The sequence below is a fragment of the Lissotriton vulgaris genome, chromosome 6, assembly GCF_964263255.1.
Source record: "Lissotriton vulgaris chromosome 6, aLisVul1.2, whole genome shotgun sequence".
NCBI lineage: Eukaryota > Metazoa > Chordata > Amphibia > Caudata > Salamandridae > Lissotriton > Lissotriton vulgaris.
In genome coordinates this window covers 328,602,439-328,619,460 of record NC_141694.1, presented here as the reverse complement: position 1 = coordinate 328,619,460, position 17,022 = coordinate 328,602,439, and the positions used below count along the sequence as shown (strand labels likewise).

Genomic DNA, 17,022 nt, shown 5'->3' with positions numbered 1-17,022 from the left:
GAGTCGGAAAGGCTGCCAGAATCCGACATTGTAATCGGTCGGTCAAAAATGCTGTCCGTAGAGCTGTAAGAATCGGCAATGACCGACTTGGATTCTCCGAGTGCTGCTCGGAACCGATTCAGAATGACCGAATGGTTCCACTTCTGACTGCGAGCATCCTAATCAGTCGGTCGGAATGGTTTCCAACCGAGTCAGGCGGATGGGTTCCAACACGGTCTAGGAGAATCCAACTGTCAGTCGGAGGCTTTCCGACCGACATCATAATCGGCACCTAAGTGCTTTGGGTGACCCCCACCCAAAGTATGGACCAAGAGAAAACCATTCTTAATTCCCTCTGCCCAAGATGATGCTATTTCATGCTCGCCGCTTCTGGTGGCGAAGCCACATGTCTTTGTATCATGCATCATCCCCAGAGATGACTTGTCTGCTGCCCCTCACCCAAAACAGTATGCAACTTAATTTGTGACAGCCTTGCCATCTGCCAGTTTACCCAGTCAGATGGGAGGACTGCTTGTCGGAGCTAAGCCCCTGATGACCAGCTCTCTGCAAATACTACTGTTCACATCCGCAAAAGGCCCTTTGTATTTGGACCCCATGCCCCACTATGGGAACAATTAGCTTGCTCTTGAGAAGACTGTGCCTAGGCAATCGTAGTCATGACATGGGAAGGAGAGTCTGCTCAGAGGCTCACATGGCAACAACTCAAAAGCATTCAGTGGTGAGAGTCATACAGCGCTGATATTATTTTGTAGTACTAAAGAGGGATCATCCTCTATGAAACACCAGGTTTCTTTTGTGGGGTGGACTGGTTATCTAAGACAGTGGTGTTTGCTTCTAAGATTGTGGCGAAGCGTGACTGGTGTGGAGACCAAGAATATGATTAGATCAATTCCTCATTCAATAAATATGAACATTCTTGTTAGGATGGAGACAAGTCACCTTTATGTCTCTGAAGAGGATGCACACCTGCCATGAAATCACAGTAGCGGCTGTACCTTTGACCTATGCCTCAGCCCATAAGACAATCATGCAGGAGAGCACAAGGCACTTTTACAACAAGGTTTAAAATGCTGAGCAGGGTCTACCATAAACGCCCTGGGGTATAGAGGACTGATGGTGGTGGCAACAAAATGATTATAATAGCAGGATAAGATTATTACCTGCAGGTGAGAGAAGCCTACTGGCCTCCCCTGCCATTTTCTGAAGTCACCTGGCAGTCTCCTACAACTGAGCCCTTTGGCACTCCATCTGGGACATAGAAGTCATGGATGTGTACCTTATACGTGTGTATATGAGGGATGCGTGTGGAGCGCACATGACACTACTGGCTATGGCCAGACTCTTTTCTATTTTATGCCTACTGTATCGAGTGGTAGCCAAGTTGGATGGTTGAATGGAGAGCCCTAACAGGAGATGTTAATTGTAAGGCTCCTCACAGCTCATTCCACGAATCCACTGTAGTATTTCAGACTGTGGAGTGTTAAAGAGAGTCGACAGAAGGCCCCTTGGAAGCCTAGGAGTTTCCCTCTTCCCTTCTCTGGCCTACTGTCTTCTGTAATGACTATCCCTCCCAGGGTAACAGGTAGTTAAGTAGGACAGCCACACCTTCCCTTTGTACCCTTGTTTTCGGTTGCTCCTACTAGAAGCCTTCGAACTACACCCTAACTTCCTGATCGCACTTCATGATGTATTCTAGACCAAGGCAACATTTAAATTACGGCAGCATAATTTACATAACTTTAGGAATTTTGTGTTAGGCTTGTGAAATTTCTGAAATGACAGCATTATGTCATTCCCCATAATTACATGTTTTCTATAAAACTATAGTGTGGAAACAACACAAATGGCCAAAACGCAAGCGCCTGTAGTTCATTGTACTTGTTTTATGGCAATATTTTTTTAGTATGAAATGCTTCCTTGAGTCCAAAATTGACATGAGAATGCATTTTGCCTAAAATACAGGCCAAATCCCCAGTTTGCATTTTGTTATAATTGCATGCAATTTCCCCAAGATTTCTCTTTATTAAATGAAAGCAAAAAATGCAAATTGAATGAGTTTCACACACCCCTAATTGAATAAACAAAAGGGTAATACTAACCAGAATCTGACTCAAAAGTGATTGTTGGAATACACAACTGCTATCTGTAAAAGATGGGACAGAAAATTACAGCCAGTGTGCAAACATTTGTTTCCTGAAGCCCCACGCCAGTGGTGACCAATAAACTCTTCAGGGTAACTTCTGTGAACTCCTCTTGTTAGGTTCAGAAGCAATCACCTGGGGATTTCGACCCAAACGTGCCAGGACAGGCTGCCTGGACCTGCTTCAACTTAGAGAGTTGACCAGCAGCTCACGAGGGGCATTGGGTGTGTTCTTGTATGAGGAATTTACTGCTCAGAGGGAGGGATGAATAGCCAACGACTTCCATAGCTGCCTCTGGAAAGGATCAGCACATTTTCGGATTGGTAATGCCCAGGAAACCTGAATTGTTCCTCAGTGAAATCGAACTATGTATCTGAGTGGGTCAAAGGTACTAGGAAATGTGTAGCAAGTTGAGTCCCTCAACTAAAATTCACCAATAAGCCCTGTGGCTTTGGTAGACGTTCAGAGCACTGTATGCAGTCCCCCACAGAAAGACTCAGGAGTGCGAGAGGAGTCATATCTGCAGAGGGGCTTCCACCAAGGACTGCATACTCCCAAGACAAAAAAGATTGGGCACCTAGGGGCATATTATCAAGGGGGTTTATCTCCGCTTTTTTGGCTTTAAAAGCCAAGAAAGCGGAGATAAAATTATCTCCCTATTACCTAGCTGTCGTTAACACCAGTTAGCGACAGCTAGTAGGAGATAGCGACAATCTTGGGCCCCACTTTGCATGTCAGTGATATTTATCACTAATGACATGCAAAGTGGGTGTGCCAAGATGTTAGCGACTGAAAACAGTCGCTAACATCGCTATCTCCTATTACCAACTTTTGGAGATATTCGCGCTAAGCGCGAATATCTCCAAAAGCTAACACCTGCCCTGAGCAGTTCTTAGTCATGTTATCCAATGGGAGGTGGATTACATGGCTAAGAGCATTAGCTCGGTAATGCATGAATATCGCTGACTTTTCAGCGATATTCATGCATTGCGGCGATTTTTATCGCATTTGCGATAAACCTTGGTAATACCAAGGTTTATTTGCGGTAAAAATCGCCGCAGCTCATCGTTACATTTTTGTCTCTAACCAAGCAATAGCGATAATTATCGCTATTGCTTGGTAATATGCCCCCTAGTTTGTTTGGATGGTAAGTTTTTGTGTATAGGCCCATGAAGATCCCGGCCACAAGGCTGATGATCTGCGAGCACTGCAACTTCACCTTAGCCTCTTCGCCTGGTGCTGACAGTGCATCTGCTCACCTCACAAATATGCCAGCGATACCACTGACACATCAGATAGTTGGGCTGGTGCAGAATCAGTGCCTCCCGTGCTCTGTGGGCTGTGCTTAGCAAACCACAGCGAATGGCACAGCCAGCCGGCTGAACACTGGTACAGTCTGCATCAGATAGATCAACCATCCAGGACAGAAAAGGTACTGTGTGATTCCACCCCAAGAGGGTAGGCAACCATAACAATAGTGGGGGGAGGGAGGGGGGGGGCTCAGCAAACGAAACAAATTGAGCCACTTGGATGTCACCCCTCAGCCTTCCATAGTAATTCCACAACCTCTTCCCCTCAAAAAAGTGTCAAGCACAAACACACACATCACCAAAGACTATGATACCAGATTACCACATATACTGTTTCCGATTAGTACCACTGATGAATGCCTTGTGTTGTTTACATCCAGTAATCACATTACGTGATTGTAAAGTAATAAAATCCCTGCCGTCCCCTGATACACCCTTCTCCCCCCTGCCCCCCAGGTTTTATCCCAACAGTTCGCGATGCCAGCTGGCAGTTCTGAAGCTGGCGTAAGTTACAAGGGAACACACCTGCCACCTGAACATTGCCTTGCCTTGCACCTATATACAAATGTGGGAATAGAAATAACTCCGTAATCAGGGGAATGTTAACCCAGCCATGGTGCCGAGACCATACTGACGAAGTAAATGGTCCTACACAAGAAGATAGCAATCGCAATGTAATGACAGTAAATGTGGATTGGGAATTGTATGAAATGCTATCGCAGATCTGAAAAGCTGTAGTTGGGAACTAAGACATACCAGTTCTCTGTTTCAGAAATTGCCAAATTGAATGTGAAATGCTAAAATCCAATAAATAAATTTAAACAAAAGAAAAAAGTGATTGTAAAGTAACAGAAATTAATTGCTGTATGGCGTAAATTGAGTTCTGAGTACCTAATCCCATTCCACCACCTTGATTAATCCTTACAGTGCTAGAACTTGGTAGTCTGAAGGGTCAAGTGCTAAATCTGTTTTGTTGGTGCTCAGTTTTGTGTTCAACAGTGAGGTTTAGCCTCAGGTCACCACTAGTGCTCATAAGTAAAGATGCATCCATTCTGCAAGTATCTATGGATTTTTTCTGGGGAGTGGGTTAAAGCAGTCAATTTGTCAGACAGAAATACAGCTGGGTATCCACACTGGAAAGTCAACACGGCACAAGGTTCAAGTACAAACCATGAATGTTTATTTAACATTTAACATTTGAAACCATTATAGAAGGCAAGAAGGCAAATGGTTAGTCAATCGAGTTCAAAATACTCAATATGCAAGTAAATGTGAATCAGCAGCAGCAATGGACGCTGACCCCTATTCTAGTTAAAAGCCAGTATCAAATACGGTCTAGCACAAGGCAAATAATAATTCAAGAGCAAATAGTCATAGGGACTGCTCAGTGTAAAGGCAGGACAGAATCATGGAAAATCTCAAAGTATTGGATCAATCAGAAGACTGACATGAAGTCTGTCTCTAAACAGAGCAAGAAAAAGACAATTTTCTCACTTCCAAAATAACAGCTTTTACAGCCTTTTAGCAGCATAGATTCAAGCCCTAACCATGATTTAAAGAAGTACCATATGTTGAGCTCACAGAGATACAATTATATGAACCAATCATCATTTTTTCAGTTACCCTATATTAAACAAGCTCACTCTAGAAACCCTCCCAAAAATAATAAACAATTAGAACTTTTAACCTACCTACAAATAAGAAATGGCATTGAAAATGTGACTAGGACATAGTTCTACTAATGAAGACATTAATAACCTTGGGGCATATTATCAAGGGGGTTTATCTCCGCTTTTTTGGCTTTAAAAGCCTAGAAAGCGGAGATAAAATTATCTCCTTATTACCTAGCTGTCTCTAACACCAGTTAGCGACAGCTAGTAGGAGATAGCGACAATCTTGGGCCCCACTTTGCATATCAGTGATATTTATCACTAATGACATGCAAAGTGGGCGGGCCAAGATGTTAGCGACTGAAAACAGTCGCTAACATCGCTATCTCCTATTACCAACTTTTGGAGATATTCGTGCTAAGCGCGAATATCTCCAAAAGCTAACACCTGCCCTGAGCAGTTCTTAACCATGTTATCCAATGGGAGGTGGATAACATGGCTAAGAGCATTAGCTCGGTAATGCATGAATATCGCTGACTTTTCAGCGATATTCATGCTTTGCAGCGATTTTTATCGCATTTGCGATAAACCTTGGTAATACCAAGGTTTATTTGCGGTAAAAATCGCCGCAGCTCCGCGGTAAATTTTTGTCTCTAACCAAGCAATAGCGATAATTATCGCTATTGCTTGGTAATATGCCCCCTTGATTGTTGAAACATAATGTGTGTTAATCCAGCAGCGAGCTCATAAATAGTCACACCTAAAGTAAACATCTCCACAGACCAAACCAATTACAACTATTTAATGAAGCAAAAGAGAATCGCTGTATACACGAAATCATAAACGGGTTGCACAGTACAACTTTTAAAAGCCATGGTTTCAATAATGCAGTCAGTCTAAGACCTAACATTTGTTTTACAACTTACTTATGCTAACTTAACATACAGAGGTAGATGTCATGCAACGCAGCACAGCAACTTGCTGCATTGTGTTGAGTGAAAGGGAGAGAGAGCAGAAATGCACCATATCTACTAATATTTAGCACACCTCAGCTCTCTCCTAGCTCTGGGGCATTGTGTGCTGCCTAGCGCCAACGCAGTCACCCTCGTGCCACGCTTCAAGGGTGTCTGCATTAGAGCCACTGTTGTTTTTGTGCAGGGAGGCATGCCTTCCTGCACTAAAACAATCCTAAGAGGCAACTTCCTATTTCTATGTGTGACACATTATGCATCACTCGTGGAACGAAGCAGTAACTAGAAGAATTAAAGATATTTCTCTTCGTTATGCCTCTGTCGGGTAGGCATGTCATCTAGGGGTAAAACCCAGGTTTGCGTCAAAATGCATGACTAGATGCACTGAAACACCCTTGCTCCACCCATGTAAAACGTACCCTATAATAAGTGACTCAAGGCGGCACAATGCACTACCTTGCATTACTTTGTTTTTACTAAACCACCTAAAGACATGCAAATCGACTTTGCACGGCTTAGTGAATGCCAAAATGAATTTTGCTTTGGGTTGTGTCACAAGAGTGACACAACCCCGACTCAAAATTGTAGTACATCTGGGCCACAATTTATTACATAATAAAGTACGTTTAAACCCTCAGTGCACTGGCAGAGAAACAAGAAAGCACATCCAAAATGTGCACTGTATAACACTGCAAATACATTTGAGGCCTTGCTATGTCAACTTTAAAATGCTTCATTAGGAAAATAAAGCACACTGACATTATTTGCATCTTATCCATGTCAATTAAACACATCATTTTTATTCATTTTAATTTCACACACTCAATGCTGTGTTCAGAAAAGCTGATGGTAACTGGATGTGTCTAGACAACGGAAAGCACTGGAAGAGTTGCAGCTTGACTTTTAACTTTTGTAGGTTATGTAGCATAAATGCTAAGAGTTCTTTGTGTTCCAGAAGCAGGGGATAAAGCAATCCCTTTTGGAAGGATTTAGTGTGTCAGATTCGGGGGTGTCCGCAAAAAAATTGCTTATGTTGTGTTATAAACCCAATGTTCCAGTTATATTTTGTTGTCATTGTTCGTTTTCCTACAGTGATCCCGATAGTGGCTAGCTGTTTTGGAATGTTTTGTAAAGTGACTACTGAAATTTCCTTTTTTTCTTCTTCACATTTGGAACTAGGATTTCTCTTGCTACTTGTCAGATGGACTCCACCTTTCAGCGATGGGAAATGAATTTGTTGCTACTAATCTTTGGCCACTCCTGGAAAAGAAAGTGTCATCTTTGCCTATCATCCTACCTCTCTGGGATACCGTCAACAATGAACACCCTGAGGAAAGCCTTCTCAGGACCTTAGACTGAGCGTTTGGTTCTGAGAAGGATGAAAAAGGGTCCTCTGCTCGTGAAGCTGATATAAGATGCTCACATTGTCATCTTAGAAGGATTCAACACGAATCATGTTCATTTTATATGACAATTCACGGAAATAGAGACGTTTTCAATAGTTTGTTTTAATACATGATTTAGGTAAAAATATATTTTGGCAAGTTTGTTATCATTTTGCTGAGTAGTTAAAAAATAAAGATTAAAATCTTGTCTTCCAAAAGATTGCTCTTTCTTTAAAGAAAATTCCATTGCCAAAATGGTTTTATTCATTTCTATATTCAACATATTACCTAAACAGTGGCATGTTCACGGGGCCGAAAGTCGTATTACCATTTTTTAGGTCGAGCTATTTATAGCTCTGAACTATTGTAGGGGAAACAACACTCTTGAACAAGCGGATTCCTCCCAATGCATGTTGTCTACTGAAGCGTGACGCTTCGCCAGGCGCGCGCTTTGCCTCACACCCCATCCCCATATGCTTGTTCCCTCCCACTCGCTCGCTCCCCGCCGCCCCACCAGGCTCTTGAAGCGCGGCGCTCCGCATGTCATAAACAGGACCATCTGCTCGTGAATGCTGTCATGGTTGCCCAGGCCCCTCCCAGGGCTCGTGGCACATGCATTCTTTGTGAATAAAAGGAAACTGTTTAAACTCAAAGCGTGTTTTTTTTTTTTTTACAGAGTAACTCCACTGCTGCTATGGTTTCTGTAATCGCGTTTGTATCGGTTTCATTTTTTATTTCCAAATGAAGCAGACTGTGCTCTTGCTGCCACTTTTCGCGCACACACCCTCAGATGGAGGCTGCTTGTGTTTTTTAAGTTGGTTGTACACTCCTAATGGCTGCTTGGGGTGCATGTCTCTCTTTGCTTCAGCCCGCCCCTGCTCTCCCTCTCCCGCCCCCACACAGCAATGCCAAGAGCTTGTTGCTTCTGTTGCAACTTTCTCTCTCAAGCCAAAACGTAAAATTGTTCTAGCTCGGAGTCCACTATTAGGTGCTACCCTGAAAAATAATCGTGTTTGTATCTGTTTAATTTTTATTTCCAAATGAAGCAGACTGTGCTCTTGCAGCTCACTCTTCCCGCACACACCCTCAGATGGAGGCTACTTGTGTTTTTTAAGTTGGTTGTACACTCCTAATGGCTGCTTGGGGTGTGTGCCTCTCCTTGCTTAAGCCCACCCCTGCTCCAGCCCCCCTCAGTTGCCTTTCCCCAAGCCTGGGAGCGTGCATAGCAGCACCAGACTTCACATGCACTTCATGTTATCCAGTCGTGCGAGACGCACGTAGCCTCGCACCCATTTGCTCCCAAGGAATCCCTTCCGCTCCCCCACCCTCCACCTCACAAACCACCATTTGTCGCGAAGGAATACTCTACCCCGCCCCCTCTGCGCAGCTCGTTCCCTCCCACTCGCTCGCTCCCCTGCTCCCCCTCCAGCAATGCCAAGAGCTTGTTGCTTCTGTTGAATTCTACTGTTTACCTCACCGCTGCATCCCTCATCTAAGTGCGCACCACCCTGCTTCTCTTCTCTTTCACATGTAACATTCTGATACGTACACTTGGATAATATAGTTCGAAGAAACACTTGCTTTGGTCTTGGGTCTTCTGGGGCATCAGGGTAAATACTAAATAGCCTTCAGGTCTGGTTATGGCCAGACTCTGTTGCAACTTACTCTCTCAAGCCAAAACATAAAATCGTTCTAGCTCGGAGTCCACTCTTAGGTGCTATCCTGAAAAATAATTCTATAACAACTAGCACGCACTCTAGACTTGATTAATTGCACAACAAATACCACTCAGTGAGTGCGAGTCTTGCGTATTGAAGGCCTGGTATGGATACATGACAAAAAATATCCCAGTAGGCTTGGAAGGCAGGTAACTGCTTTCAAATATAATGGTCTAAGGCTAAGGAGGGCTCGAGGCATGACACTTTCAGGATACATATGAAAGATAAATTCATATACAATGACTGTAAAGTAATCTCATTTATATAGTTTGTAGTTAGCTCGGAAATCTAGTACAGTCTTTATTCTCAGACACAGGACATGCCCCTGCAGTCCTGCCACATGATGGAGTTACAAAGTAATGCTTTAAGCAGACAGTATTCAGTGCTGGTCATTCAGTCACTCAACGCCACAGCATCACTCAACACCACAGCGCCACTCAATGCCACAGATTTACTCAGCACCACTCAACACCACAGCACCACTCAATGTACAGCATCACTCAAAGCCACAGCATCACTCAACACCACAGCACCACTCAACGCAACAGCATCACTCAACGCCACAGATTCACTCAGCACCACTGAATGCCACAGCTCCCCTCAATGCCACAGCACCACTCAATGCCACACCACTCAACGCCACAGCATCACTCAATGCCACAGCATCACTCAGCACCACTCAACACCATAGCACCACTCAACTCCACAGCACCACTCAACACCACAGCACCACTCAACACCACAGCACCACTCAACACCACAGCACCACTCAACACCACAGCACCACTCAACACCACAGCATCACTCAGCGCCACAGAATCACTCAGCACCACTCAACACCACAGCACCACTCAACACCACAGCATCACTCAACGACACAGCATCACTCAGTACCACTGAATACCACTGCACCACTGAATACCACAGCACCACTGAATAACACAGCACCACTCAACGCCACAGCACCACTCACTTTTCTAAAAAAATTTGACTCCATACTGTTCGCCGCTCTCTGTGAGGTAATGTTTATCTCACGATTGAGCCAGCACATCGGCGCCCGTTCTATGAGCCTGAGACATAGCAGCCACATGTGACATCCACTTCCTCTCCCCACGGAATCAGGACCGAAGTCTTTCCACTCTTGCGGTCAGTTGTTTTTATGATAATTTTGAGTTTGGTTGTTCTTTATTTACCTCAGTGGACAATGCATTGTTGGCAACACTTTATTTCTGTGGTGAAGTTGCTAGCTCCGGTGTGTTTACTTTGTGTCAGAGCGTGTCATGCTTGAACTCAAGTGTCTCGCCATTTCCTCTGCTTAACTCCTCCTTCTGATAAAAGCAGTCCGCCCCCGCAGCAAGTCATTGGTGCGATAACGTGTCCATTAACTGCATGCGGGATTTAACCTGGCTAGTAGAATTGGTCATATTACACGCTTGCATGTATGTAATCAGGCACCCGCTACTATTACAATATAGAGACAGAAATGTATTTTATTAGACCAACAGAGAATGTACAACGCGAGAAGAATGCAGCAACTATCTCTGCATGAGTCACTTCTTCAGATGTAAATATCCAATATTATTGTGCAGACAGTATTCAGTGCTGGTCATTCAGCCACTCAACGCAACAGCATCACTCAATGCCACAGCATCACTCAACGCCACAGCATCACTCAGTGCCACAGCATCACTCAACACCACAGCACCACTCAACGCGACAGCATCACTCAACGCAACAGCATCACTCAACGTAACAGCATCACTCAACGCCACAGCCCCACTCAACGCCACAGCATCACTCAGCACCACTCAACGCCACAACACCACTCAACGCCACAGCACCACTCAACGCCACAGCACCACTCAACGCCACAGCAACACTCAGCGCCACAGCATCACTCAGCGCCACAGCATCACTCAGCGCCACAGCATCACTCAGCACCACTCAACACCATAGCACCACTCAACTCCACAGCACCACTCAACACCACAGCATCACTCAACGCCACAGAATCACTCAATGCCACAGCATCACTCAACGCCACAGCATCACTCAACGCCACAGCATCACTCAACGTCACAGCACCACTCAACGCCATAGCACCACTCAACGCCACAGCATCACTCAACGCGACAGCATCACTCAACGCCACAGCATCACTCAATGCCACAGCATCACTCAATGCCACAGCATCACTCAATGCCACAGCCTCACTCAACGCCACAGCATCACTCAATGCCACAGCCTCACTCAACGCCACAGCACCACTCAACGCCACAGCACCACTCAACACCACAGCATCACTCAACGTCCCAGCACCCCTCAATGCCACAGCACCCCTCAACGCCACAGCACCCCTCAATGCCACAGCACCACTCAATGCCACAGCACCACTCAGCATCCATCAACGCCACAGCATTACTCAACGTCACAGCATCACTCAACGCCACAGCATCACTCAACACCACGGCATCACTCAACGCCACAGCATCACTCAACGCCACAGCATCACTCAGAAACACATCATCACTCAGCACCACTGAAGGCCACAGCATCACTTAGCACCACTGAAGGCCACAGCATCACTCAGCACCACTCAATGCAACAGCACCACTGAATGCCACAGCATCACTCAGAACCACTGAACGCCACAGCATCACTAAGCACCACTGAAGGCCACAGCATCACTCAGCACCACTGAACGCCACAGCATCACTCAGCACCACTGAAGACCACAGCATCACTCTGTGCAACCATTCAACAACAACTGGTTCTAATATGTCCTCTCAATGTTTCAAGCCTTATTACAAATGTCACAAAAAGATGTTAATATTTCACTTCTGTTCTTGGATTTTCATACCAATAAAATACACTGAACATAATCTTCCCAAAAGTTATTTACAAAAGTTTAAGCTATTGCCATTATAAATTACAATAAGTTTTAATTAAGTATTAATTATTAAAAAAAAAATAAAAGCCATTGTTATTTGTAATATTAATACATCTAAGGCATGTAAATACAACACATATTGCATTACAAATGCTATAGGTGTCACGTTTGCGAAAGTTAAAACTATTGGTTGTCATTTACAATACCAATAGCTCAAAATTTCCTAATGCGAGACCTATTGCATTGCAAATGCTTGTTTTTATATGGAAAGGAAATATACTCCGATTAAAATGGCCTGTAGTTCAAAGAGAGTTGTACAACTTTGGTATAGAAGCTCATACTGTTAGTCTGCATGATTACAACATATACCTAACTATTTTATTGTAACCTACTTCATGGAAACAGATCAAATGAATTTGGCATCCCTTGCTGGCATTAAGTTATATATATATTTACTATTTTCAAGCAGGTTAAAATCTGCATTTGTTCATCCCAAGAAGATAGTACAAAATTTTAACACCTGCATCTGTATTCCAAACACTGCGGAGTATCACTATTACAGTCTTCCAGATGCTTGGTATTTTTGGTATTTTTGGACGTGTTGTTTTTTTAATTATTTGATTAATTGATCGAATAATTGATTTATTAATTAAGGTTCAAAATTAGATATTTGATGACAATGGATTTTATTCTGCGACTGGTTTTTTTCTTGGTTGCAAATTTCTACTTCATTAATTAGCGTTGTACGGACTCAGTTCCTTTTAAGTTTTTATTACAATTATATGTTTATTCGGGGTAGGATCTTCTTTTTTATGCAAGTGTTCTGATTCTTGTGGCCGAATGTGTTAATATGCAACACCGGATTTCCTCCAAGTGAGCACACCATAATAATAATAAAAATAATAATAATGTTAAAATTTGAACAGCTCGATCAAATTTAACTCCAACTTTGCCTTGGAATATGTACAATTTATTAACCACTTCAAGGGTACATGATGTTTTGTTTGAAAGACCTCAGATGCCCGCAAAAATATGATGTTAACTCAACTAAGTGAAGGTAGCAAAAATACAGTTGTAAATTCTTCACAAGTACACTTAGGATTTAATTTTAAATGGGTTCATGTTTTTGGGATTCAAAATTGTAGGAAAGGAAAGTGCATAAGAGTACCTGGAAGTATGTAGTACTGGATTTGTGCTAACATTTTATCACTTTGGAATTGGTGTGAGAAAGTACATGCTACAGCTGCATGGGTACGAAACTAGGTAGATGGTGCCACTATGAATAGTGAAAAAAACAGCTACAGCTGAACTAACATTACACAATTCGACTTTTCAGGTGTGTGAATACTTGGAAAGTTATTACAAGGGTGGTATGACAGAGGCACACATGGCTAAAGCATGGGTGCCTCTACTACCCTGCCTAAACAGCGAATGCATCTGAACAACGCATTCCTTTACCACGCATGCCTTGACCACACAATTTAGTGGTAAAGGCATGACGGGTAAAGGGATGTGTGGTAATAATCATACCCCAGGCCAACCACCCTGAGCCCTAAAAAGTAACCCCAAACCCACCGAACCCTAAAAACTGCCTGACCCCACCCTGAGCCCTAAAAACTACCCCCCTCTTAGTCCTAAAAATTAGCGCAAGACCTAAAACCTACCCCAGCCCTCACACCTTAAAAATTCAGATCTCCAGTTCCCCTTATTAAATTTTTTTGTTATTTTGCTGGTTACATTTGACTCTATGGTTCTAATTCAGTTTGGGATTTTTATGTTTTGCATATCTACTTTATTACAGTTTTGGTACTGCATAAATACTTTACATATTGCCCTAAGTTAAGCCGGTTTGCTCTGTGCCATAGCTATAAGGGTGTTGAGGTCAGCTTAATTTAGTTACTTTAGGGGATATCCTTACAAGGGTTGTGATTGTTCCTTGAGATGAGCAGTCACCCACCCCAATTAATAATCCACATTTTTACAATAAAACTGTCTAATTGGGGATCCCTGTGACTCATTCAGAACTGTATGCCACTCCACTCTACACCATTCCAATGTACGCTATTCCACTATACGCCACTTTACTCTGTGTTATAGTTAGGAAAACTTTTATTTTTTCTATACATACTAAACTTAAACAGTAAGAAATCTGCAGCTAGATAGATTCTCTACCAGATAAGGCATTGTTCATCTGATAAAGCGTTCTAGCCACAGATTCCTTACCTTAGAATAGATACCTAAGCAGTACCTCTCCAGAGGTGGGTCTGCGGACCAATTTCAAACAAGGAAGTCCTGCAGGACAGAATGGGCAAAGTGCCAATCCCTATGGACCTAACTGTCCAGGCAGTAGTGTTTTGTAAATGTATGCAGGGAAGCTCATGTTGCTGCCTGGCAGATGTTTAGGGATCGAACTCTGTGAACTTACGCAGTGGTTGCAGCTTTAGCTCTGGTGGAATTAGCACACAACCCCTCAGGGGGTTGTTTATTAGCCAATGTGTAGCAGATTTTAATACAGAGCACCATCCATTGTGAGATGGTCCTCTTCTGTACAGCCCATCCTTTCTTTGCTCCGACATACCCCACGAAGAGTTGGTCATCCACCCGGAACTCTTGTATGCAGTCAAGGTAGAACAACGCCGCTCTTTTTGGGTCCAGTGTAATGGCTCCTCTTCCTTGGAGGGATTAGGCAGAGTGTAAAAAGTAGGCGGAGCTATGGCTTGGACTACGTGAAAGTAAGGGACCACTTCTGTGAGAAAGGGTACATGTTCAGATCAGGAGGCTTGAATGACAAGGCCTGAAGCTCCGGGCAGATCTTATAGCCATGAGAAAGGCCATCTTGATGGTAAGGAGCTGGAGCGGACAATTGTGTAGGGGCTGAAAGGGAGCGCACATAAGGAAAGTGAGGACGAGATTGAGGTCCTACTGGGGTAAATAAAGGGAGAAGGTGAAAACAAATGGTGTAAACCTTCCAGAAAAGGGAATTAGAAGAGGGATGGCTGATCAGGCAACCGCAGAAAAGCTCAAATGGCAGAAAGATAGCCCTTAAGGGTGCCTAGAGCAGAGCCATGCTGAACGGAAAGGATGAAAAGGAGATCCTGAGAAAGGGGGACAGAAAGGGGATCAATGTCTTTCTGTACACCATGCCACAAATTTTCCCCAGTGGCAAGCGTAAACCATCTTGGTGGAGGGACGCCTGACTTCCAAGATAATGTTACAGACTTCTGTAGGAATGTCAAAAGCTGTCAACTCGTTCTGCTCAATCTCCAAGCAAGAAGGTGGAGTGTGGACAAGTTCAGGTGGAGAACCCTCCACTGCGATAAAAGATCCTCCCGATGGGGCAGCGTCATCGGAGGACCGATGGCCATGCTCAACAGCTTGGGATACCAAACACTCCGTGCCCAGTCCGTAACCCCAAGGATGATTTCGACCCGGTTGTTCCTGATCCTCTTGAGAACCCTGGGCAGGAGTGGTATGGCGGGAAAAGTATATAGGATGCCTGCGCTCCACTTGAGGTGTAAAGCGTCTCCGAGCAAGAGCTGCCTTGGAAACTCCAGCATGCAGAACTGCTGACACTGCACATTCTCGTCAGTGGCAAAGTTTCTCCCCACTGTTGAAAGAGACCTTGCACCACCTCCATATGGAGACGCCATTTGTGATCCCTCTTTGGCGTTCAGTGAGCCCGCCAGATGTTGAACCTCCAGGGATATGTCCTGCTGTTCCAGCTTTGTCCAGAGATGCAGGGCCTCTTGAAAAGGGCCCATGACCCCCCCCCCCCCCCCTGTTGTTGCAGTACCATATGGCGGTGTTTTTGTCCATGAACACTTGCACTAGCCTTTACTTGATGGAGAGTAAAAAGGCTTTCAATTCAAATTGGATTGCTCTGAACTCCAAAAGGTTGATGTAGAGTACAGAATACACCTCTCTCACATAGCCATCCCATCCCAGGAGTCACACATCTGTAACTACGGACAGATCAGGTTGGGGAAGGAAGAGTTATCTGCTGCTGGCCCAATCATGGTTCTTAAGCCTTAACTAATAACAATGCCATTTGTAGAGCGCATGGCTACTTCATACGAAGTGTCCCAGCGCTGGGATACTGACTTTGGAGAGAGAAACAGGTTGCTCGTCCAGCTGGAGAGGTTTTAACTGGATCCAAAGAGCCAGGTCTTCAATTTCTTCCTGAAAAGAATTTCAGAAGGGGCTAGCCTGATTCCAACCAGAAGAGAATTCCAAATTTATGGTGCAAGATAACTGAAAGCATTGCATCCAGTTCTGGCTCTTTTGAATTTGGGGATGAATGTCTGTTTTACGCCAGACAATCTTGCGTCCCTAGTCGGAACATAACAGTCCGCATACTCTGCAAGATCTACAGGTGGATCCCGACAGATACAAGAAGAACAGTCACCAAGGCCCTCGTCAGTAGCAGACTCGACTATGGAAATGCCCTTTATGCGGGAGCCCTGGCCAAGCTCATCAAACGACTGCAATGCATTCAAAACGCCTCTGCACGCCTGATCCTCGACGTACCACGCCATAGCCACATCACCCCCACCTGAGAAACCTGCACTTGCTCCCAGTCAACAAGAGAATTTCCTTCAAGCTCCTCATCCACGCACACAAGGCACTCCACAAGACCAGCTCAGCCTACCTCAACAGACGACTTTTCTTCTACATCCCCAACCGCCAGCTCTGCTCCTCCGACCTTGCCTCCGAAGAACAACCACCGGCGGCAGATCCTTGTCCCACCTCGCCTCCAAGAACCTGGAACACCCTCCCACTGAGCCTACGACAGACCCAAGACCTGCTGACCTTCAGGAGGCTAATCAAGACCTGGCTATTCGACCAGTGGTGCCCCCCCCCCCCTTTTCCCCCAGCGCCTTGAGACCCTCACGGGTAAGAAGTGCGCTCTACAAGTTCTTGATTGATTGATTGATTGATTGAGTGATCATTCACTGCAGGTACACATGGCCTTGAAAGGCGAGGACCCTATTGCAGAA

The 17,022-nt window shown here is 44.5% G+C and overlaps 1 protein-coding gene across 1 annotated transcript in view; it reads left to right on the top strand.

Moving 5' to 3' along the window:
• The window catches only part of IAH1 (isoamyl acetate hydrolyzing esterase 1 (putative)), a 236,183-nt gene extending 228,548 nt beyond the window's left edge, over positions 1-7,635 (top strand). Inside the window, exon 6 of the mRNA XM_086926361.1 lies at positions 7,212-7,635. Coding sequence (XP_086782487.1) covers positions 7,212-7,391 — 180 coding nt within the window. The 3' untranslated portion in view covers positions 7,392-7,635. The remainder of the gene's footprint in view (positions 1-7,211) is intronic.
• Positions 7,636-17,022: the final 9,387 nt, after the last annotated feature.